This window comes from Triticum urartu, chromosome 6, assembly GCF_003073215.2.
Source record: "Triticum urartu cultivar G1812 chromosome 6, Tu2.1, whole genome shotgun sequence".
NCBI lineage: Eukaryota > Viridiplantae > Streptophyta > Magnoliopsida > Poales > Poaceae > Triticum > Triticum urartu.
This window is the reverse complement of record NC_053027.1, coordinates 490419986-490433439: the sequence shown is the minus strand read 5'-3', so window position 1 is coordinate 490433439 and position 13454 is coordinate 490419986. Positions and strand designations below refer to the sequence as shown.

At 44.8% G+C, this 13454-nt stretch overlaps 1 protein-coding gene across 1 annotated transcript; it reads left to right on the top strand.

Moving 5' to 3' along the window:
* Positions 1–6: 6 nt before the first annotated feature.
* LOC125514474 (calcium sensing receptor, chloroplastic-like) lies at positions 7–902 on the top strand. Its single transcript, XM_048679815.1, has 3 exons — positions 7–35; positions 123–254; positions 353–902. Exons 2-3 carry the CDS (start codon positions 154–156, stop codon positions 615–617), a joined length of 366 nt encoding a protein of 121 aa, XP_048535772.1. The 5' UTR covers positions 7–35; positions 123–153; the 3' UTR covers positions 618–902.
* The last annotated feature ends 12552 nt before the right edge of the window (positions 903–13454 follow it).

The window sequence follows — 13454 nt, the reverse complement described above, 5'->3', positions numbered from 1 at the left end:
CCCTCCAACGCAAAGAACAAGATCATCGCTCTGCCGTGCGCACTCTTTCCTTTCCTCCCTCGTAACCTCACAATCACAGCCACCCCCTGTTTCATACAATTGCACTTTTTTTGCTCTGTCAGGCTGGAAGAACTTCCGAACAAGATTAAGGGCATGGTGCGGAATGCGAAGCGCGCCGAGGCGGAGATCGCCGCGCTGAAGATCTCCTACCTCAAGAGGATCGGCAAGGGCTCCAACATCGTCGTCATGGACTCGTCGGTGCACCGAGAGACAACGCTCTGCATTTGCTTCTGAAGATGAACTCACACACTAACCTCTCCGACCTTTAACCATGTCTGCCTGGGAAATGCAGGTACGGTGACAACTCCAAGACTGTGGCCAAGACACTCAACAGCGTGGGGTTCAAGAACTGCTGGGTCATGGCCGGCGGCTTCTCGGGCCGGAAAGGGTGGGCGCAGAGCCGCCTTGGGACGGATTCCTACAACCTCTCCGTTGTCGAAGTCGTCAAGCCGTCACGGGTGATTCCGGCGGCCGCTGAACGGTTCGTGACGGTCTCGTCGACTTCGACCCCCTCCAGGACGACTCGCAAGCTTCTCCCTGGCAGCGTGGACAGCTGAGAAAAGATTTGAACTCTGTAGAGATCCGATGTCCATTTCACTGAATTTCCAGCTTTTGTTCTGTAACCTGTACAATGTTAGTGCTGCAAATTGCTTATCAAGCATCCTCAGAAGAAAACACCACAAATATCTGGGGCATATAGCAATCAGTGAAAATTTAGGAAATGGCCTAGAGTAATGAGGTTTAGTTGCTGGAAGGAGTCAAAGTTGCCACAAAGAACATCACTGTTTGTGAGCCAGAATTTGTAATATATCCAGTTGACTGAACACATACAGTTCACTAAACAGCATGGAATGCCTCCAAGTCCAGGCAAAAATATAAAGATACTGCAACGTAAAATGGATTTATAAGCGGAGGAAACCGATTACGCAGATTGATAATTATAATGTTTATTATTATCTCAGAAGCCAAAATTGGTACAAGGTGATGGAAATATTAGCACTTGTTCGATTAATCTAATCCACAAGTAGACAGTAAACATAGCAAATACGGTATGCATCTCATACCAATATCTAAGCATGTGAGCATGTATAGTACATAGAACCGAACCATCTATGAACAGCATATATACGGCTAGCACATAAACAGGCAAATCAGGGATGAACGAGTCATACCCTCTGGTTGGCCAGGCCAACGCGGCGGCGGTAGTAGCAGCCTCTGCATCAGCCAAGGCCTTCTTCTTGACGACTTCATCGTCAGCCATTGAGTCGATGTAGAGGAAATAGTAGAAGCAGAGGCGGACGAAGACGGAGACGGATCGGGGACAGGGTTTCGGAGGCACCTGCTCTCCCGAGCAACCGTGCACGCGGTCGTCGGGATGGGATCGCCGGAGGCAGCACCGTCAGAACAGCCCACGGTCCAACGTCTCGGACAGTGACGCTTCCGTAAGCGACTCGTTAATTAATTAACAATTAATTAACCATTCCTGGGCGGCAAAAATAAACTTCGGCTCGTTCTCGCAACCCGCGTCGTGACAAGGGGAGACGTGGCGGGTGGCGGAGGAGGAGGAACGCGCGTATACAGCTCCTATTTCCAAGCTTTCAATAGCAAGTGATGGAGCAACCCTTATAAAAAGGTCTCACTCTTCTTACCGTAGCAGTATGATTCTAAACTTTTCACACTTTCCATCACTTGCCGTACGCATACATGGGCTTTAGAGATTAACCAGGAATTATTGTCTTATACGGGCCTAAGCCTGTCCATAATCCAACACAAGGTTCTCGGCATAGTTAGCGGTCGAGAAGTCTTTTTGGTAGGCTAGTTGGCTGCTTCCATCCTGTGGTAGGTTAGTTGGCTGCTGCCATCGCCGCAGTGCATCTTTAGCAAGATTCTTCCAGCAGTCATCACCTCCAAGGGGGACCCAAAAATGAATCTGCTCGCAGCAAAGTTCATTCCCGCCCCTAGGAGTGTGACATCAATTACAAAATCCTTAGACTAGGCTTTATTTGCATAATCTCTCGACATCCATATACTCCCTTCATTTTATAATGTAGTGCGTCCGCGTTCTCGAGATTCGAATTTGACCGTAAATTGAACCAACGAGACCGACTGCGGCAGGAGAAAAAAATTGTATCACCGAATTATACCGAAAATATGAATTTAATGGTATAATTTTTGGTCCCATCATAGTCGGTCAAACTTGAATCTCGGAAAGCGCGGACGCACTACATTGTGAAACGAAGGGAGTATCAATTTTGGTATTTGGAATGCAACAACTGAAACTTAGCAAACCCAGAATTTCTCTAAGCTCAACAGACGAAGGGTATAGCCTAGCTAGGCTCATCTGGCAGTGCCATAACACCCCATGCTTCTTTCTCAAGATTGAATACTAGAATGGCCATCACATTCCATGATCCTTCAGATTCCAGCGATAAAATATGCAAGTTGCCGCCAAAATAGGCCGCATGGCCATATGCATAAAGAAAAGACGGAGGTGATTTTCCTTTGAAAAAAATATATTTTTCGTCTCTCAACACATGATGGAGTTTAGATTTGATTTCTCAACTTTAAAATCGGACTAAAAGTGTAGCAATCTCTCTATAGGTGTAGCATTTTTAACAGAAGCACTCCCGACTTCAGCGATGTTGTTTACCAATGAGACGGTCCCCTTGCATGAGCATCGCTAGCGCGTGTTGTGGCGCATGCACGTAACTAGCCAGCCAACAAGTCAAGCTAGCTCATGTGCATACGTGCTTCTAGGAACTACAATGTAGGAGCATTACTGCTAGGGACCAAGCTCTTGTATGGAGAATGGGGTCAATTGACCTCAATGCCTTCCAGTATTTGAAGCTAGTTTTTTTTAGGGAATCAAGTTTATTCATTCATAAGCCACACAAAGTGAAATACATATCGAATCATGGGGTTGGCCAAGTCACAAGTGGCGCCTCTGACCTAATGAAGGAGCAAACTTGGCTATGCTATGAGCTTCGCTATTCGAGTCTCGACTTTCAAAAACAAAATTACAAGTAAAGTGAAAGTGTGTTAAGTCGACTAGAGGGGGGGGGGGGTGAATAGGCGATTTTTATGAATTCTTTACTGAGGAATTTCAGAGTGAGGAAATTCCAAAAAGAAGAATTACTTGTAGTGGAATAAGTACTCAGAAGTAAACATAACAGAACATGATCATGGTCTTCATGATGAAATGAAAATAAGCACAGAGTACAGAAAGCGTAAACACAGGATAAACAAAATGAAGACAAACAGACTAAAGAAATTGAGCTGAGGAAATAGAGAAAGTCTTCAATCAAAGTCTTCAAACAGATATGAACAAGCACACAACACAGAAATGAGGAAATGGAAGGGTTGAGGAAATGAAACCAGTTAGCTTTGTGAAGACAATGATTTGGTAGACCAGTTCCAACTTCTGTGATAGTTATACGTCTGGTTAGGGCAGCTAGGTATTTAAACCTGAGGACACACAGTCCCGGACACCCAGTCCTGAATACGCAGCTCAGGACACTTAGTCCTCACCGTATTCCCCTTGAGCTAAGGTCACACGGACCTCGCCCAATCACTCGTGGTAAGTCTTCAGGTGGCTTCCAAACCTTCACAGACTCGGTCACTCAGCGATCCACAATTTCCTCTTGGGTGCTCTAGACCATGACGCCTAACCGTCTGGAAGATGCACGGTCTTCAAAGATAACAAGTGTCGGATCCACGCAGGATCAATCTCTTCAGTGATGCTCAATCACTTTGGGTTTGTAGGCGCTTGGGTTTGGGTTTTCCCCACTTGATGATTTTCGCTCAAAATCCTCGGAGGATGGGATGCTCTCAAATGACAAGTGTCAGTTTCTCTCGGAGCAGCCAACCAACTAGTGGTTGTAGGGGGCGGCTATTTATAGCCTAGGAAGCATCCCGACATGATAAGACATAAATGCCCTTCAATGATATGACCGTTAGGTGGAAGAATATTTTTGGACAGCTGGCACGTAGCACAGCAACGGTCGGAAATTTGACTAACAAATTTCTCAGGGCTATCATGTTCCTCACTTGTAGGCAATCCGCACTGGCGAATTCCTAACTCCTCAGTCAGAACAAATTCCTCAAAGACCAGAAGAGCTCCGTCTCTGTCACTGAAGAAATTTGACTGAACTGTATGAGATTTTCAATGGCTTCACTTGAAGGGATTGGTAGGTGTAGGATTTTGAGTTGAGCATCACTTGAAATTTTTCCTTAGAATTTTCTCGACCCCCTTTAACAGTACGGTGTTTCCTATGACTCAAGAAAGAGAAAATAAAACTTCGAAAACAAAAGTCTTCACGCTTCATGTTCCTAGAATGAATACCAAGTCTTCAGGATCACACCAATTTTTTCACTTTCAAAGTCTTCAGAAAGTCTTCAGTAATCCAAAGTCTTCAGTCGAAGAACTTCATTTTTAGGGGTCGACTTTTCCTGTAAATATCAAACTCCTCATATACTTATAGACCCGTGTATACTCACAAACGCATCTGTCCCTTAACCTATAAGTCTTCAATACACCAAAATCACTAAGGGGCACTAGATGCACTTACAATCCCTCTTTTTTGGTGATTGATGACAATATAGGTTAAGTTTTCAACGGGACTAAACATATGGAGTGTAAATACTGATATTGAGGAATTTGATTGCAAGATATAGAAGAACTCCCCCTGAAGATGTGCATAGTGAGGAATTAGCTTTTGAAGCAATGCACACTTGAAGAGTAGAATCATGGAGATCTCCCCCTATATCTTGTAATCCATACACGCATTTAACATATAATATGAAGAATTTGAAATGCATGATGAAATATGGTGGCTGATGTAATTCAGCATGCGTGCATTAACATATATGAGGAATAAGCATGCAGAAGAACACAACAAAAGTATCAGACCACCATCGGGTTTAAGTTTACAACTCAATCCAGCAAAGTCTTCAAAAGAACGAGAGTTGTAACTTAGAAAAAAACGCCCATACAAGTAGACCCGCCTGAAGACTAACTCAAATTTCTCCCCCTTTGTCATCGAATGACCAAAATGGACAAAAAATGAGGACTAACGCCCCTAAAGAATATCATCACTGCGTCTATGAAGGAGCGCCAGCATTGTTGGGGTCGGTTGTTGAAGTAGGGCCTGCCGCAGTGTCGTCCAAGTCTTCGTGTTCATCTGCCGCGCGTGATGAAGAATCTGAGCTGGCTACCAAGGAAGGAACTTTAGTCTTCTTAAATTTCTTCGCCGGTGGCGGCTTAGAACATTCAAAGTCCCGCTTGAAACCCATTTTCTTTAGATCATCTTCACCATACAGATGTGACAAAACAGCCCAGGTGCGACCGAAGACTTCATGGAGGTAGTAATGGTTTTTCTTCACTGCATTGTGTGTGGCAGTCATGTTGTGAAGAATAGAACCAAACTGACGCTTAACCCATTTGTGGTTGCGATCGACGTTCTGGTGAAGACTGAGGAGAAGCTCACTATCAGTCATCACCCTTGGAGCTGTGCCTTGAGGATTTTTCTTTGAAGCATTTGCGGCAGAGTCATGAGTGGCAGAGTCATCATTTGTGGAGTAGGATGCAGCTTTGCGAAACAGACCATCCAATGGACGAGTGCCTTCATCAATAATTGCAGTAGCCTTGCCCTTTTCATCAGATGAGGAAAATGTCCACTTGAGGACTTCAATGGGGGGCAAGTAACTGACATGATTCTGAAAATCAGCCTTGTAGTTGAGTGAAGACCTAGTTCTGAGGAATCTCATAATCCAAGGAGTATAAGGCTTCAACTCAAATGGAGAGAGGGCAACATTTGCCAGAGTCCTCATGAAGAAATCATGATAGTTGATATGAATGCCATGTATGATATTGAATAGCAGATTCTTCATGATGCCAACAACTTCTTCATCATTTGAATCGTGGCCTTTGGTTGGACTCAATGTCTTCTTCAGAATGTGATAGATAGTTCTAGGCACAAACAACAATTCCTTCATGAGGAATTTGTTCCTTGGAGCTTGGCCGGGCTTCAGCGGCTTCATCAACACTTGCACGTAGTGAGCAGTGAGTTCAAGTTCATGATAGATGCAACAAGCGCCTTCAAGGGGAGGACTGACAGGCAGGGCATGAAGTAATTCAGAGGCCGGTGCTTTGAAATGTGTGTTTTCTGTCATCCAGTCCAATACCAAAGTGTTCACATCTTCAGCTTCTCCTGTGATGTGCAGCATCGCATAGAACTGAAGAATTAGCTCTTCATTCCAATCAACAATATCCATGCAAAGGTTGAGCAGCCCAGCGTCATGAAGAACACTGAGGACTGGTGCGAAGCAGGGCAGTGATTCCATGTCCACGTGAGGAATATGCTCATGGTCGAAGACATTGCCTTTGTTGAAAAGCAGCAAAGAATAGAAGTTTGCTTGGCTAGCAGTCTAGAAGCGCTTTCTTCTGAGGCGAGCAGAGTCATATGGATTGTAGTCTGTGAAGAACACATGCTCGTGGAAGAAGTCATCAGCCTTGATTTTTTTGCTTCTTTGAGAAAGGATCATTTGGCTTGGGATGAGGAGTGTTAGTCAATTGCATCAAAACCTCAGGAATCGCGATCTCGGGTTCCGCGGGCTGAGGAATTTCAGTTTCTTCTTCAGTGACAGCCTGGGACTTTAATTCTTCAGCAGCAATGTCATCAGCGCTAGTGGCTGGAATCTCTTCAGGGATGGACGGAGTGGGGTGTGATTCTTCAGAACCCATTTGAACTTCAGTGGTCACTGGAGACTGAGGAATTTGTTGCAGAGGAGTGAACAACGGATAATTGGGGTGCTGACTTTCCCAAAAGTCATCATTCAGAACTGGCGTTGTGCACCCAATGTCCACATCCTCATCTTTTCCACTCATTTCTTCAACGCCAGCCTCTTCAACAGTAAACTGAGGCATGGACGATGAAACAAATTAGGGTTGAAGGGATTGCATCCACTTCAATTTCTTCATCCAACTGCTCTGAGGAAGCAGCAGAAGGAATGTCTTCATCGGATCCGCTTGGGATCACGTATTCTTCATCAAAAGGAACGAGTTCCTTTGATGGCATGCTTGAGAATGGAACAACATCAATCGGATTTTCAAACGAGCTGGTCAATTTCTTCATCTTCTTCGAAGCTGAAGTGTCTGATGAAGTTGATGCTTTACTTTTCTTCACAGTTGCACGCTCCGCAGCCTTTGTCTTCTTAGCTTCTGATGCAGAAGGAAGAATTGGACTTGGTGCAGGTGCAGGAGGAGCAGAGGAAATTGGTTCTGTTTCTTCAGGCACAACTGATGCAGTTGCCCTGGTATAAGCAATTTCTTCAGGCACAACGATTGAAGCTACAGCTGGCCTGGCAATTTCTTCTGGCGCAACACTAGTGGTTGCCCTGGTAGTTTCATCAGCGGCTGGAATGCAGTCATCAGCCCTGGTACTAGCATTTTCTTCAGCAGCCTGAGTAGATGCTTTAGCCTAAGGAATTTCTTATTGCGTAGGGGTAGCAACATTGGTGGTAAACTTTTTAGTTATCTTTACAAATCTGACTTTGGCTCCAAGCCAGTCAGCATAGTAGCGATCAAATTTATCATTCAGTTTCTTGATCTCTGATTGCAGAGCAACAAGTTCCTCAGGTGAAAGCTTCAAGAAGTTTTGCTTCAGAAAGCGCTCTTTCTTGTACTGCGCTTTCTTCACCTTCCTCCCCTGTTCATATTTCCACTTTTCTTCATCAATGAAGTGAGTCATCACATGACTTTGACCAGGAGTGAGCTTCAGCTCAGGCAGAGGTGTGTTGGGGTCCTTGTGCCTGAAAGTGCGTTATATCGACTAGAGGGGGGTGAATAGGCGATTTTTACGAAATTCTTCACTGAGAAATTTGCCGGTGAGGAAATTCCTTAGCGAAGAACTACTAGCAGCGGAATAAGTACTCAAAAGTAAACATAACAGAATACAAGCATAGTCATCATGATGAAATGAAGACAGGCACAGAGTACAGGAAGCGTAATCACAGGATAACACAGGATGAAGACAAACATACTGAAGAAATTGAACTGAGGAAATTGAGAAAGTCTTCAGTCAAAGTCTTCAAACACAGATATGAACAAACACACAACACAGTTATGAGGAAATGAAAGAGTTGAGGAAATAGAACCAGTAAGCTCGGTGAAGACAATGATTTGGTAGACCAGTTCCAAATACTGTCTCAGTTGTATGTCTGGTTGGAGCGGCTGAGTATTTAAACTCGAGGACCCACAGTCCTGGACACCCAGTCAAGGACACTTAGTCCAAGACACCCAGTCCTCACCGTATTCTCCTTGAACTAAGGTCACACAGACCTCGTCCAATCACTCATGGTAAGTCTTCAGGCGACTTCCAAACCTTCACAAACTTGGTCACTCGGCGATCCACAATTCCTCTTGGATGCTCTAGACCATGACGCCTAACCGTCTGGAAGAAGCACAGTCTTCAAAGGTAACAAGCGTCGGATCCACTCAGGATCAATCTCTTCAGTGATGCTCAATCACTTGGGGTTTGTAGGTGTTTGGGTTTTAGGTTTTTGGTTTTTCCTCACTTGATGATTTTCGCTCAAAGTCCTCGGAGGATGGGTTGCTCTCAAATGACAAGTGTCAGTTTCTCTCAGAGCAGCCAACCAGCTAGTGGTTGTAGGAGGCGGCTATTTATAGCCTAGGGAGCAGCCCGACATGATAAGACATAAATGCCCTTCAATGAAATGACCGTTAGGTGGATAGATATTTTGGGACAGCTGGCGCATAGCACAGCAACGGTCGGAATTTTGAGTAGAAAAATCCTCTGGGCTATCATGTTCCTCACTGTGTAGGCAATCCGCACTGGCGAAATCCTAACTCCTCAGTCAGGACAAATTCCTCAGAGACCAGAAGAACTTCGTCTCTGTCACTGAAGAAATTGACTGATCTGTAAGAGATTTCCAATGGCTTCACTTGAAGGGATTGGTAGGTGTAGGATTTTGAGTTGAGCATCACATGGAAATTTTTCCTTAGTATTTCCTCGACCCCCTTTAACAGTACGGTGTTTCCTATGACTCAAGAAAGGGAAAATGAAACTACGAAAACAAAAGTCTTCTCGCTTCATGTTCCTCGAAAGAATACCAAGTCTTCAAGGTCACACCAATTTCTTCACTTTCAAAGTCTTCAGAATACCAAAGTCTTCAGTCGAAGATATTCATTTTTAGGGGTCGACTTTTCCTGTAAATATCAAACTCCTCATAGACTTATAGACCTGTGTACACTCACACACGCATTAGTCCCTTAACCTATAAGTCTTCAATACACCAAAATTACTAAGGGGCACTAGATGCACGTACAATTTCCCCCCTTTTGGTGATTGATGACAATATAGGTTAAGTTTTCAATGGGGATAAACATATGAAGTGTAACTACTGATATTGAGGAATTTGATTGCAAGATATAGAAGAACTCCCCCCTGAAGATGTGCATAGTGAGGAGTTTGCTTTTGAAGCAATGCACACTTGAAGAGTTGAATCATGGAGATCTCCCCCTATATCTTGTAATTCATACACGCATTTAACATATAATATGAAGAATTTGAAATGCATGATGAAATATGGTGCCTGATGAAATTCAGCATGCGTGCAATAATATTTAACGAGGAATAAGCATGCAAAATAGTACATCAAGAGTATCAGAGCACAGTGCATCAAAAGTATCAGAGCACCATCGGGTTTAAGATTACAACTCGATCGAATAAAGTTTCAAAAGAACGAGAGTTGTAACTTAGCAAAAAAAACGCCCATACAGTAGACCCGCTTGAAGACTAACTCATATTTCTCCCCCTTTGTCATCGAATGACCAAAAGGATCGAAAATGAGGACTAACGCCCCTGAAGATAATCATGTTGATGAGGGAGCGCCAGCATTGTTGGGGTCGTTTGTTGATGTAGGGCCTGCCGCAGTGTCGTCCAAATCTTCATGTTCATCAGTGTCGCGTGATGAAGAAAATGAGCTGGCCACCAGAGAAGGAACTTGGACCTTCTTGAATTTCTTCGGTGGAGGTGCAGACCAGTCAAAATCTTCTTTGAGACCCATATTCTTCAGATCTTCTTCACCATATAGATGTGACAGGATTGCCCAGGTGCGACCGAAGACTTGATGGAGGTAGTAGTGGTTTTTCTTTACTGCATTGTGTGTGGCAGTCATGTTGTGAAGAAGTGAACCAAACTGATGCTTAACCCATTTGTGATTTCGATCCACCTTCTGGTGAAGACTAAGAAGAAGTTCACGGTCAGTCATCACGCGCGGAGCAGTGGCTTGAGGAGTGGACTTAGGTGCATTGGAAGAGTCATGTGTGGCAGAGTCATCATTGGTGGAATAAGATGCAGCTTTGCGAAACTGACCACAATGGACGAATGCCTTCATCTATTACAGCTGGTGCCTTGCCCTTTCCATCAACTGAGGAATATGTCTGCTTGAGGACTTCAATTGGGGGCAAGTGGCTGAGGTGATTCTGGAAATCAGCTTTGTAGTTGAGTGAAGACCTTGTCCTGAGGAATCTCATAATCCAAGGTGCATAAGGCTTCAGCTCAAACGGAGACAGTGCAACATTGGCCATAGTCCTCATGAAGAAATCGTGATAATTGACAAGAATGCCATGAACGATGTTGAATACCAGATTCTTCAGGATGCCAACAATTTCCTCATCAGATGAGTCGTGACCTTTGATAGGACTGATTGTCCTCGTAAGAATACGATAGACAGTTCTGGACACGTACAACAATTCCTTCACGAGGAATTTGGTTCTTGGTGCTTGACCTGGCTTCAAAGGTTTCATCAGCACCTGCATATAATGATGTGTGAGCTCAGGTTCACTGTAGATGCAGCGAGCTTCTTCAAGGGGAGGACTGAGTGGTAGAGCACGAAGCAATTCAGAGGCTGGTGCAGTGTAGTGAGTGTTTTCAGACATCCAGTCCAGCACCCATGAATTCACATCTTCAGCATCTCCGGTGATGTGCAGTGTTGCATAGAATTGAAGAATCAGTTCTTCATTCCAATCGCAGATGTCAGAGCAAAAGTTGAGCAGTCCAGCGTCGTGAAGAACACTGAGGACTGGTGCGAAGCACGTCAGAGATTCCATATCCACGTGAGGAATATGCTCATGGTAGAAAATCTTCTCCTTGTTGAACAGCACTGAGGAATAGAAATTGGCATGACGGCCAGTCCAGAAATGCCTCTTTCTAATGCGAGCAGAGTCATATGGGTTGTAATCTTCGAAGAATATGTGCTCGCCGAAGAAATCATCAGCCTTGAACTTTTGCTTGCGTGAGAATGGATCCTTTGGCTTCGGCAGAGGAGTGTCAGTGAGTTGCATCACGACCTCAGGAATCTCAATCGCAGGTTCTTTAGGCTGAGGAATTTCTGGTTCCTCCTCAGTAGCAGTCTGCGTAGTTGGTTGTTCAGCGGCAGCAGTTTCATCAGCGCTAGTGGCTGGAATTTTCTCATGGACAGATGCAGTGGGATGAGTCTCTTCAGAGCCCAGGTGAACAGTTTGTGTGGGGGACTGAGGAATTTGCTGTAGAGGGGTGAACATTGGAGAGTTTGGATGCTGACTTTCTCAGAATTCATCACTGATTACGGGTGTGGAGCAGCCAATTTCCACATCTTCATCTTCCATTTCTTCAACGCCAGTCTCTTCAGCTGTGAACTGAGGCATAGGCGAGGAGATGATAGGTGTTGAAGGGATCGTATCCACTTCAATTTCTTCATCCAATGGTTCAGACGAAGTAGTAGAAGGAGTTTCTTCATCAGATCCGCTGGGGATCACATATTCTTCATCAAAAGGAACAAGGTCCTTTGATGGCCTGGTTGAGATGGGAACAACATCAATCGGTTTTGCAAATGAGCTTGTCATAGACTTCATTTTCTTCGGAGATGAAGAATCTGAAGAAGCTGATGCTTTCCTTTTCTTCACTGCAGCATGCTCTGCAGCTTTGGTCTTCTTCACATCTGATGCAGATGGAAGGGTTGGAGTTGAAGTTTGTGCATGAGCAGCTGAGGAATCTGGTTGATTTTCTTCAGGCACACTGATGCAGTTGCCCTGGGTTCTTCAGTTTCTTCAGGCACACCAGTAGTGGGTGCCCTGGCAATTTCTTCAGCGGCTGGAATGCAGTCATCAGCCCTGGAACTCACATTATCTTCAGCATCCTGATTGTCATCAGCGGTGCTGGCATTTTCTTCAGTAGGCTGAGCAGATGCTTCAGCCTGAGGAATTTCCTGTTGCGTTGGGGCTGCAACATTTGAAGTGAAGTTATCCGCAAGTTTCATAAAACGAACCTTGTCTCCAAGCCAATCAGCGCGATATGTGTCAAAGTCATCACCGAGTTTCTTAATCTCAGTCTAAGTAGTGACAAGTTCTTCAGTTGTCATAGAGACAACGTTTTTCTTCAGATAGCACTCTTTCTTGTACTGTGCTTTCTTAATCTTCCTGGCCTTCTCAAATTTTCACTTTTCTTCTTGAATGAAGTGGGTCAGCATGTGACTCTGGCCAGGAGTCAGCTTGAAGTCAGGCAAGGGAGTGTTGGGGTCCTTGTGCCAATCATCAATGTAGTCGAGGATCAATTTGGGATCCAAAAGCAGTGGCACCTCTGATCCTTTGGCACTAGCGGCCCTGACTTGCCTGTCTCTGATGATTTCTGCAAGTTCATCATCATCAGCTTCATCTTCATCAGACGACACTTGGAAAGCGACTTGCTTCTTTTGAGGACTTGGGCATGGACCTCGTCCAGCAGTGGCCTTTGTCTTCAGTAGTGAGGGGCCAGCTGAGGAACTTGGTGCAGCTGAGGAACTAACTGAGACACCTGAGGCAATGGAGATGCCGGCAGTCCTTTGGCACGAAGCGAGATGCACATTCCTTGGAACCATTCCCGACGCGCATCGTCACCTCATCCTTCGCGAGTCTCCGCTTATTCCGCAGCTCCTGCTTTGAGTTACAAATGTGAACAACTGCACCGGTATCAAATACCCAGGAGCTACTACGAGTACTGGTAAGGTACACATCAATTACATGTATATCACATATACCTTTTGTGATGCCGGCCTTCTTGTCTGCTAAGTATTTGGGGCAGTTCCGCTTCTAGTGACCATTTCCCTTGCAATAAAAGCACTCAGTCTCGGGCTTGGGTCCATTCTTTGGCTTCTTCCCGGCAGCTTGCTTACCGGGCGCGGCAACTCCCTTGCCGTCCTTATTGAAGTTCTTCTTACCCTTGCCTTTCTTGAACTTAGTGGTTTTATTCACCATCAACACTTGATGTTCCTTTTTGACTTCTACCTCTGCTGATTTCAGCATTGCAAATACTTCAGGAATGGTCTTTTCCATCCCCTGCATATTGAAGTTCATCACA

Coding starts and splice junctions, on each gene's coding strand:
- LOC125514474 (XM_048679815.1), top strand. CDS start 154: ATGGTGCGGAATGCGAAGCGCGCCGAGGCGGAGATCGCCGCGCTGAAG. Junction 255..352: donor AACATCGTCGTCATGGACTC/GTCGGTGCACCG, acceptor TGGGAAATGCAG/GTACGGTGACAACTCCAAGA.